The following is a 12,444-nucleotide window of genomic DNA, read 5'->3' as shown; positions in this document are numbered from 1 at the left end:
TCTCGTCAACATAGACGAAGCTCGACAGGCACTCTTCACGAAGAAAGGACGAGCCATGCAGGCTATTCCCCCTACCAGAGGAGCCCTGGTACAACAAATCAAGAGGGCTGTGTACACGGGTGGCCACTGCTCAAGGTTGTTATGGATCTGCCCTCACCTGGGGATTGGGGATGGATCGATCCCCACAACTGGAAACCCCTGTGGTCCATGCTTCCTGAAGCCAGCATTTCATCAAGGGAGCTGATTTGTTGTAAATGCAAAAAGGGTTGCAAGGGACGATGCAAGTGCAAACAAGCTGGTTTGAAATGTACCGCTTTGTGCCAGTGTGGTGGAGAAAATTGTGACTTATAAACAAGATCAAACTGGAACTATCTAGTAATATAAGTTACCGTTACAGTGCTTGGTGGGTTAATTGACATTGCTGGCAACACAAATGCAAATTGTGGTCATTTGGAGAATACAATTATGGCATATATGTGTATCTAGAGTCATTTCATTAGAACATAAAGAAGCATTTGTGTCGTCCAGTAAAAAATAATCGCGGTCAAAACGGCCATTTTGTAAAATGGCCGCCATGGCTACCATAGGACGTTTTCGCGGTGGGTCCATATCTGGAATTATTCATTAGATTATTATCTATGACTGCCAAATTTCATGCTTGTACGTCTAAACCCACAATTCTTATGATGGATACACCTATCTGCCTGACTAAAACTGGCCCAAACGTCAAAACAAAACTCGCTCATTTTAAGCTAATGCGACCACTCATTCTTCTGGGAAGAATCCCATGCACATGCTGGTCACACTTATAACTAACCTAAGTCTTTATAAGTTCATCAAATACTGACACCGCGATTGACATTCGCTGAGGTGAATGTTGATATCTCTTCTGTGGTTAAAAAAAAATAAAAAAAACAGTTTTAAAGCATTATACGTATCAAACGATACATTGTATGAAACGGGGAAACCTAATACACACTTTGGTGGTTTTAAAATGACAGAATATGTCTTTATTAGATTTTTTTTTTAAAGAACCTTGAAGACGACGCTGCTAACAAAATACAGCGCTCTAACGCATAACCACGAGTTTAAACTACATTTACAACAAATATGAAAACTATTTTCATATCACAATGTTAAATATAGAATATATAGAAGATAATGTTTAAAAAAATAAGCCCTATCTTCCAATGGTAAACAATCCTTCAAAAAATTCCTGGATCCAGAATAATATCCTGAGCTTCACCAAAAACTAATCAATTCTTCCTTATCCCAAGGGCAATCATCCCACCAACTTTCATCCAAATCCGTTGAGAACATTTCCAGATATCTTGTTCACGAACACACACACACACACACACACACACACACACACACACACACACACACACACACACACACACACACACACACACACACACACGATCAAATGCATTACTCCCTGGCGGGAGTAATCAAACAGACACAAAGTATATAATAAGGGGAGCGGTAGACAAGATGGGGGAGAGAAGGGGAAGCACAAACACAACATTTGAGAGCAGGGACATCAGGAGATCTGTGGGAGGGAGAGGGCTTGGGGGGATGAGGGGGGGGGGAGGGGTGGGAGAAGTATGAAACACAAGGACACTGCAAGGACTTCCAGGAAGGAAGTTGGTATTTCAAAAAAAGTGAATCTGGGGTGAAATTAGTGGGGGTAGAAAAGATCAAGGTTTTGGATGGGAGAAATCTGCTTTGGATCTGCTTTATCCAGTTACTTTTGAGAAAAGATAATTACATCTTGTAAGACTTAATGTTTCCCTTTTATCAATTTGAGGCCTCCATATGGTAAAGATTGAGACATACCCTAACCATAGAAATTGTTTACATCATAATACATCAAGTAAGAATTATCTTTTGTAGCATCATAGTCAGGAAGACATTTGTTATTTGCTTTCGGATATCTCTTTGAACAGACTTGTGATATTCCACCTCTTTTAGCTTACTCTATCATCAACAATATATCCACATCTGAAATTAACTCAAAAGGTTGTTTAGTCATATTTGACATGGCGTTCCAAGCGAGACCAGGTGATGTATAATAATGAGCTGGGTCGAATCAATATGAATTTTTATTACGACAAACCTCTCTGAAAGCTTCAAACACATCAGTCAATAAGAGCACATCGGTCTTGAAATATAAATGATGATATTCACCAAGATTATTTACATCAAACTTCTTCCAAACATTTTTCGCATCAGTTATGAGTCTTATTCAGCTCGTTGTAGAAACTTTTCTTTGAGGGAAGTTGTGTTTCTTTGAACCTCTCAAAGCAGTCCATGTAACCATAGGGATATTCACCTTTTCACGACAATAGCTCAATGTCATCCCGATTTGAGAAATGAGTTTGGAGATTTGGAAAACTTTTGATATTTGATGCCAAGTTAGACAATGGGCTTAACATGAAATTGAGCCAAGGAATACGTTTTGGGAGATGTGAGGATTGCTTTTTAAAATGAGATGTATTTGTGGCATGTGCTAGAAATAGCTGAAATGTCCCTCGGTGTTTACTCAACTCTTTTATAAATAGATGTGTGTCATAGTGAGCATTGTTGTGTAGGAACAAAGGGATCAAGTTTGGATGTTTCAAATTGAGATTACAACTTTGATGAGCACATGTTCTATATTTACCTGTAAGATGACAATGATCTCTAACTTTTGGTTCTCCCTTGATTTCATTTTGACAAATGCGACAAATATTAGTTTAAAGAAAATCTTCATTCTCATCTTTTGTTAATGTCATGGTTTTCTGAATTATGCAAGATAATTTAACACAGACTTTTCCAACCGTTTTACAAACTATTTTGAGGAATCTGTCCCTCTATAGAGTTCTAACTTGTATTCATCACCAATAGGTGATTTCATATCACAAAACCCACAATGAGTATGTTTATGGTATTTATTAGGGTATGATTGATTTGGATTTAAGCCTGCTGTTGCTTTGCGGTTAGGGTGCCGGCTTGGGATCCTAGGATCCTGGGTTCGAATCCCGGTCGATCGCTGAATTAACACCAGGGGGGTTGACTCAGCCTGTCATCCTTCCGAGGTCGGCAAATTGAGTACCAGTTCACTGGTAATTCCCTGTGTGTCGCAAAAGGCGACTAATAGGGTTGGCGGCAGGAAGGGCATCCGGCCATAAAACATTGCTTCAAAAAGGGGACCACAGTGCCCAAAAAAGGCCAACCCTGCTCTGTGCGGAAAAATGGCCTCGAACGGTGGTATATGATTGATTTGGATTTGGAGAAACAGTGTTTATATTTTCGAGGATACTTTCCAAACCAGCGTATATCACAAACTGGTGTTTCACTTACCTCTTAAAATGTGATGTTTGAACCTGCTTTTGGCATTTCCATAAATGTTGATTTATGTTCACTACAGTATTTACAATGTTATTTTTTGTTTCTTGTTTACTACAGTATTTTTTGTTTACGACTATTTACAATGTTACATATCTCAGCGAATGGCACGTTCATGATTAATGTTGAATCAATCTTTCTTTCATATGTAGCATGTTAATACACCACTTACAAGGGCACTTTTCACCATTTATTTTTGATGTGAGTATAATGTGAATTTTCTTTTTTATTTATTTATAGTAAAGAAGAGTATCTCATTATAAAAAATATGAGAATACCCTAAATGTTAAAGATTTAAAGTTCCCAATATCATTGGTAGATATTCCAAAATTTGAGAAAATGAATTGTGTGTCTGTTAATGTAAATGTATTAACGGATACAAAAAAAGTTCGAAGATTAAAAATGTGTGTTTTATCACTTTTATACTTATCTGAAATTTTTAATCTTCGAACTTTTTTTGTATCCGTTAATACATTTACATTAACAGACACACAATTCATTTTCTCAAATTTTGGAATATCTACCAATGATATTGGGAACTTTAAATCTTTAACATTTCGGGTATTCTCATATTTTTTATAATGAGATACTCTTTCAGGAGTACAATGTGAGGGGTGTAGATGAGCAAGAACACACCATAGGAAACACTTATTATCTTTATTTTGAATATTACCAACCGCTCCTTTATTCTTTGTCTCTTGGTAAATCGATACAGGAAGAAGCATTAAACGGGTCTGATTTCATGATGTAAATATGACCACCTTTAGAGGCCATTTTTCTCCACAGAGCAGGGATTGACCTTTTTTTTGGGCACCGTTGGTCCCCTTTTTGAAGCAATGTTTTATGGCCGGATGCCCTTCCTGCCGCCAACCCTATTAGTCGCCTTTTGCGACACACAGGGAATTACCAGTGAACTGGTACTCAATTTGCCGACCTCGGAATGATGACAGGCTGAGTCAACCCCCCTGGCGTTAATTCAGCGATCGACCGGGATTCAAACCCAGGATCTTAGGATCCCAAGCCGGCACCCTAACCGCTAAGCCAACACCAGGCTTAAATATGATAACTGAACATAAAGTATGAGAACGATAATGATGGTGGTGTGAGTCGTCACTTTTGATAAATCTTTTCCCTTTGTTGGTGTGCTCACTAAGCATTGTGCGATGGCTGGATAGTCCAATGCGGGACCCACAGCGTCTACCACAAACATCACAGGTATAGACTGGTCCTTGCGGAGATGGATGTTGGCAGGTTTTCCTTTCTTGCCTCCGCTGTCTCTCTATAGCAAGACTCCGACATTCAAAGTGGTCCAGGCCTTTGTGGCAAATGTTACGCCAAGCTGACCTGTTTGTGTTCTGATGTTCCCAGGTGACAAGTGGAATGGCACAAGACTTGAGTGTAGACTTGAGGATGTCCTTGTAATGCTTCTTTTGTCTACCACGTGACCATTTACCAAATTTAAGTTTACCATAGAAAAGTGCACTTCAAGATTATGATTGAAGAGTGCGCAATCATCGGCAAAAGGTAGATCACGGATCAAAATTTCCATGATTCTGGACTTGGCCTTCAGACGCTGTAAATTGAAGACACCACTGTCGGTGTGAAACTGGATCATTGCTCCCCGGGTGCAATCTTCGACGGCATCATGAAGAATCGAGAGGAAAACGGAATGCTAAATAATAGGGGAGCTAGGCCACACACAGCCTTGCTTTGTGCCGTTGGTAACAGGAAATGACTCAGACGTGCATCCACTGTCCCTCACACGAGCAACCATGCCATCGTGGAAGGATCTGATGATGGTGATCAACTTAGTGGGACAGCCGACTTAGTACAGTAGCTTCCACAGGCCTTCTTTACTTGTTATACCACTCACTACTTTTGGATTACTCGTTATACTACTCACTACTTTTGGATTACTCGTTATACCACTCACTACTTTTGGATCGCTGATTATACCACTCACTACTTTTGGATCGCTCATTATACATCTCACTACTTTTGGATCACTTGTTATACCATTCACTACTTTTGGATTACTCGTTATACCACTCTACTTTTGGATCACTTGTTATACCACTCACTACTTTTGGATCGCTGATTATACCACTCACTACTTTTGGATCGCTCATTATACATCTCACTACTTTTGGATCACTTGTTATACCATTCACTACTTTTGGATTACTCGTTATAGCACTCACTACTTTTGGATCACTCGTTATACCACTCACTACTTTTGGATTACTCGTTATACCACTCAGTACTTTTGGATTACTCGTTATACCACTCACTACTTTTGGATTACTCGTTATACCACTCACTACTTTTGGATCACTCGTTATACCACTCACTACTTTTGGATTACTCGTTATACCACTCACTACTTTTGGATCACTCGTTATACCACTCACTACTTTTGGATTACTCGTTATACCACTCACTACTTTTGGATCACTCGTTATACCACTCACTACTTTTGGATCACTCGTTATACCACTCACTACTTTTGGATTACTCGTTATACCACTCACTACTTTTGGATCACTCGTTATACCACTCACTACTTTTGGATTACTCGTTATACCACTCACTACTTTTGGATTACTCGTTATACCACTCACTACTTTTGGATTACTCGTTATACCACTCACTACTTTTGGATTACTCGTTATACCACTCACTACTTTTGGATTACTCGTTATACCACTCACTACTTTTGGATTACTCGTTATACCACTCACTACTTTTGGATTACTCGTTATACCACTCACTACTTTTGGATCACTCGTTATACCACTCACTACTTTTGGATTACTCGTTATACCACTCACTACTTTTGGATCACTCGTTATACCACTCACTACTTTTGGATTACTCGTTATACCACTCAGTACTTTTGGATTACTCGTTATACCACTCACTACTTTTGGATCGCTGATTATACCACTCACTACTTTTGGATCGCTCATTATACATCTCACTACTTTTGGATCACTTGTTATACCATTCACTACTTTTGGATTACTCGTTATACCACTCTACTTTTGGATCACTTGTTATACCACTCACTACTTTTGGATCACTCGTTATACCACTCACTACTTTTGGATCGCTGATTATACCACTCACTACTTTTGGATTACTCGTTATACCACTCACTACTTTTGGATTGCTGATTATACCACTCACTACTTTTGGATCGCTCATTAGACCTCTCACTACTTTTGGATCACTCGTTATACCACTCACTACTTTTGGATTACTCGTTGTACCACTCACTACTTTTGGATTACTCGTTATACCATTCACTACTTTTGGATTACTCGTTATACCACTCACTACTTTTGGATTACTCGTTATACCACTCACTACTTTTGGATTACTCGTTATACCACTCACTACTTTTGGATTACTCGTTATACCACTCACTACTTTTGGATTACTCGTTACACCACTCACTACTTTTGGATTACTCGTTATACCACTCACTACTTTTGGATTACTCGTTATACCACTCACTACTTTTGGATTACTCGTTATACCACTCACTACTTTTGGATTACTCGTTATACCACTCACTACTTTTGTATTACTCGTTATACCACTCACTACTTTTGTATTACTCGTTATACCACTCACTACTTTTGGATTACTCGTTATACCACTCACTACTTTTGGATTACTCGTTATACCACTCACTACTTTTGGATTACTCGTTATACCACTCACTACTTTTGGATTACTCATTATACCACTCACTACTTTTGGATTACTCGTTATACCACTCACTACTTTTGGATTACTCGTTATACCACTCTCTACTTTTGGATTACTCGTTATACCACTCACTACTTTTGGATTACTCGTTATACCACTCACTACTTTTGGATTACTCGTTATACCACTCACTACTTTTGGATTACTCGTTATACCACTCACTACTTTTGGATTACTCGTTATACCACTCACTACTTTTGGATTACTCGTTATACCACTCACTACTTTTGGATTACTCGTTGTACCACTCACTACTTTTGGATTACTCGTTGTACCATTCACTACTTTTGGATTACTCGTTATACCACTCTCTACTTTTGGATTACTCGTTATACCACTCACTACTTTTGGATTACTCGTTATACCACTCACTACTTTTGGATTACTCGTTATACCACTCACTACTTTTGGATTACTCGTTACACCACTCACTACTTTTGGATTACTCGTTATACTTCCCCAACACCAAACCCACCTTCTTTCAAATCTCCAGTTTTCCCTCCTCAGAGTTTCCTTCTGTATCCATCTTGTCCCCACCTCATGGGTCCTTTCCTGCCCTCCATTCCTCCCCACATCCCACATTTCTCCAAATCTCCCTCGGTTTTGTCCTCAAACTCTGCTGTTGGCGTTTCCACCCTCTTTCTACTGTTGTGTCTCTGCTTTCCACAGTGTACTAGATTATCCATAACCCTTGATATTGTAAACAAAAAAAACCACATATCTTTTTTCAAATGGTTATTTAAAAAAACTAAAAACACTATAGTTATTATGATATAAACCATATTCCGCTATAGAGAGAATCCGACAGAGATACTATGAATATAATGACCTTATTCTTTTTTAATATTTGAATGTAATATCTGTACGGAGGGTTGTGAAGAGTTCTGTAAAGATCACGTGACGTGTTTAGATGCTGGTTTGTTTATCAGGCTTGTGTTTTTCTTCATCAAAAGCAATGCAGCTGGTGATCAGGTAATTCAGGAAGTCGGTATATTACTTGGTACCCTGTGTTTGTATCCTCATTTTTGCCGTATTTACTTTTCTTCAGACGCCGCACACTTTTGCTGTGTGCACTCAGCATCGAGGCCTACTAATACGGGCTGCGAGTGAGACCGACGCTCATGCCTGGCTCTACGCCTTCACCCCACTACTCGCCGGAACTATAACGTAATCTACTCACTTTCACTCAACATTCGCTCTTATAGCACAAAAGAAAGAATATACCTGTGAGTCGGCTATGGGGCCTATCACTCCCTCGTCACACCCCTCCTCATCACACTCCTTGATGTCACCTCATTTAACTTTGGTTTCTTGCAAAAGGCACATGACGAAAAGTCCGAGGACTAAAATAGTCAGTGGTGCAATTTAAATTAAAAGAGTGTTAACAGGTTACAATAATTACAATAACAGGTTAAAATAACAGTATTTATAAACAAGATATAATAAGATGCAAGTTATGAAATGCATAGACCAATATAAAGTTAGGTTATTGAGACCAAAAGGGCAACAACGAAAAATTAAAATAAAATACGTGAAGCTAAATATGAAAGGCAATAGGAAATATTGCAATTAAAACTTTCAAAATAATAAGTAGTTTATAGTAGTTAAAACAAAATGATTAGGTGTGGTAGAGTAGACCCCTAGTAGTGCACAGCAAAGGCGCCATGACATGTTGCGAGAAAAAAATAATAATAATAATAATAAAGCGGTACCAGGCCTCTCCATGGAGTATTACGAGAGTAAAAATAAATAAATAAAGCGGTACCAGGCTTCTCCGTGGAGTATTCCAAGAAAAAATAAATAAATAAGGTTGTATCAGGCCTCTCCATGGAGTATTGTGAGAAATAATAAGTAAATAAAGCTGTATCAGGCCTCTCCATGGAGTTCACCCAAACCGACGATGGCCATGGAGGCTGTGACAACGACCGTCTCCTTCACCTCCAGCCCACAACTCCGGTGGGGATATCCATGGCGTTTGTGCAGAAAAACAGAGAAGTCCTATGCACATTCAGCAGAGAATGCCAAGGTATACACACAGACCAAGCAGCGGGCGGAGGGGCGCAGGAACGCGCACGGTGGTTGGCCCGATGGCGAGTAGACATGTTATGAGCAGAGGGAAGGTAGCGTTGGCAGGGAGGGAGTGCCAGTCTGCGACGCCAGGCAGGCCCGAAACGTCACCGGCAAACCCGAGGAGAAGCACGCAGCACAGAGCCAGGAGTGCAGCCAGGAGCCGAATCGGTGGAAATCCAGGACAGTTCCCGCCTACCCAGCAGCCCAAGGAGAGCACGGGCACGAGAGCGAAATGCAGAACCAAGAATATGGCACCACACACGACTCCCAAGGCTTCAGGCATTTTTCCATCGCAATCCCTGCTCAAAACCCTGCCGATCAAACCCACCGCCAAAAGGCTCCCGGCTGATGTCGAGACCAACGTGCCACAATCTGTGAGCAAACGACCATTATTGCACCATTTCTGTACACGTAATAAGTCTATAGTGTCTAACTACAACCCTGTGGTAACGTGACACCTAGAACCTTCACATGAGGGTTCCACAACATGGTAGAAGTTTCTAGTAACTCCCAGGACATTCCACTCCCAAGTGGAGAATCCTCTAAAAATAATCCAATAACATTCAGCATTGTAACAGATTGCTATTGAACATGTAATGAACTTAATAAAACACTTTATGCTTTCATTTAAGCTTCAGCAAATGCCTCAACGTGTTGTTATGTGTATTGTCACGACAACTGTATTGTATGAATAATACCGTGGAAGGTATAATTCTTACCCAAATACTCCTCAGGTCACGAAGATCAAGCCGATTGTGGGAGGAAGGAGAGTAAAACGGAATCTTCTTCACTCGCTCTCTCTGCACTTGTAACAATACCACTCTCTCTCCAGTTCGGCTTCTTCCATCTCCTAACAACTTACATTTTGGAGTACCCTTTTCTTCGCTTTTACTTTCATTCCTCCATATCAACATCATTTATTTAATTTACATGCTGCTTGTTCCCATTGCTTTATCTTCTTTCCTGTTGTTTCCTGGTCCTGGTGCTCTTCATCAATATTCTTCCATCGATCATTTTCAACAAGTTCATCTCTTTTGTTCTACTCTTTCGTTGCTCATCTTCACTTTGGCCTTTCCTCTACCTACCATCTCCGTCACCATCCCATCTCGCTCTCCTGTTTCCTTTTTAGTTCCTATCCATTTGCAATGACTCATCGGTTCCCTAACTTTCATCAACGACCATTTTTTTTAAACCCTTTCCAAAACCTCATCTTAGGAAGGCATCTCATCCCTTCTCCAAGTTGATTCACTGAGCTTGAGGAACAACCTGGAGCCACCTTAATGATGGATCAGAAAAGGAAAATTCTATAGAGAGGGGAGGACGTTACACAAGATGAATGGACAACATGGAGATGTTTTGGATTGTACTGATGGGGTATAATGGGTGTCCATGAGTGCAACAGGATGTCCTGTTCTGGATATTATGGAGGAATTATCATATCAATGGAGATGTTATGGATAAGAAATGGGAGGTTTTTCCCACAATGCACTTTGATTTTGTTAATTATATCTATTATCCTTTTGCACTTTTGTTTTACCACTTTTCATTTAATGAGTGGGTTTGCTATGAAATGGCTTCACTGTACAGCTAGGCCGTTGACTGCAATGACCTCCAAGCGCTGCTTCCCAAAACTCGACAAAACTACAAACTGACCACAGGCAAGCTTCTTGAAAGCACTAAAATGGCGTCTGGCTCATACTATTTTGTATAATATTATGCAAAAGTCGTTCATTTGGTGTTGTTGCTGTCGTTTGTAAAGGCACGACTTGTAAACGAGGGTCGAGGTGGTATAAGGTGCTGCGGTAAATGAAACACGTGGACGATGAAATGACTGTTTTCTGTCCTTTATGATGATGGTGTGGTGATGATGATTCTCAAACATGTCCAGAGATTCCCAAGTCCCCAAAATGACCTTATCGTGACCAGGAAAGTGGAGAATCTTAAAGATGGCAAAGGTGGCAGCGTCATCTACCTGGTACTGATTTGGGCATTATCGAATTCCCTTTGCACTTGATGTGGTACGAAAGTTTGAATAATTTAAAATCGATTTCATTACTTTCCTTCATCCCAGAAATAAACTCCAATGATTCATCCTGATTCTTGAATTTTAGTTCTCCAGCTCCACTCTGTAAACTATTACAAACGGTACCCACACTAGCACTGTTAAGCACCTTCAGTACCCATACTATCACTGTTAAGCACCTTACGGTATTGAGATTGAATAAGTGGCTGATTTGTTCTGTGGTTAATTTGAAGTTGTAGTTGCAAACTACGATGACCTCACGATTGACCTGCAAAAGGAACCTGATGATGACATTCTGTTGCTCTAGCCATTGGTAATCGTCATGTCACCTTGATAAGCTGATGCAGTATTTGTTTGAAGGAGCAGACCTCATTAGGTCGTTTTTCTGTTTCTTATTTCCGAATGTTGTCTTTGTCTTCCTTTCCTTTGCCTCTCCCGCCCCATATTATTTAACGTATCCCTCCCCAGCTAACACAACATTGTTAGGCCAACGTTGGCCCAACGTTGTGTTAGCTGGGTCCCCTCTTTGTCCAACTTGTATCCGTCATGACCGGAAGCACTTGCATGTTGTCCATGTTCATTTCACTAATGCTCCATGTACCCCAGGTGCTTGTTTTGCAGACCTGCTTCCTGGTCATTCCTCAGCCTCCCATCTCGTCTTAACCATCGTTACCCACATGATTCACTATCTCTTACTGTACAAAATTGAGTGCTTCTCGCTTGGAAATAAACATCCATCCAAAAGCATATACTTGACATGATTTTTAAAGAAACACTAAAAAAACCAAAGAAAAAAAAAAACACCTTTCTATATAAGGTCGCACACTTGACAGCGCATGTCAGAGCAGAAACTCTACCATGAAGTCCAAGGATCTGTCCATTGAACTCCAAGATAGAATTGTGAGGATTGATGAGTTATAGATCTGGAGAAGGGAATAAAACAGTTTCTAGAGTGTTGAAAGTTCCCAAGAGCACAGTGAGCTCTATCATTAGGAAATGGAAAGAATATGAAGTTACCCAAACTCTTCCTAGAGCTGGCCATCCGACCAAACTGAGCAACCGGGAAAGAATGACCTTGGTTGGGGAAGTGACTAAGAACCCAATGACAACTCTGAGATAACTGCAGAGTTCTTTGGCTGAGATGGGAGAACCTGCTGGAAGGACAACAGACTCTGCAGCAT

The 12,444-nt window shown here is 40.1% G+C and overlaps 1 protein-coding gene across 6 annotated transcripts in view; it reads left to right on the top strand.

Annotated features, from left to right (window-relative positions):
• Positions 1-12,010, top strand: part of LOC137417460 (kinesin-like protein KIF1A) — a 158,085-nt gene extending 146,075 nt beyond the window's left edge. For 5 of the 6 annotated variants that reach the window (XM_078771545.1, XM_078771546.1, XM_078771542.1 and 2 more), the window contains exons 44-45: positions 8,219-8,337; positions 9,975-12,010. In XM_078771545.1, the coding sequence (XP_078627671.1) occupies positions 8,219-8,337; positions 9,975-10,014 (159 nt within the window). In that variant the 3' untranslated portion in view covers positions 10,015-12,010. Of the gene's footprint in view, positions 1-8,218; positions 8,338-9,974 lie in introns of those variants that run through there. The other variant, XR_013622347.1, reaches the window with a different exon arrangement.
• Positions 12,011-12,444: the final 434 nt, after the last annotated feature.

The sequence above is a fragment of the Myxine glutinosa genome, chromosome 2, assembly GCF_964187855.1.
Source record: "Myxine glutinosa chromosome 2, kmMyxGlut1.1, whole genome shotgun sequence".
Lineage (NCBI taxonomy): Eukaryota > Metazoa > Chordata > Myxini > Myxiniformes > Myxinidae > Myxine > Myxine glutinosa.
Note: the sequence above shows the minus strand (reverse complement) of the source record. Positions and strands in the feature narration are given on the sequence as shown.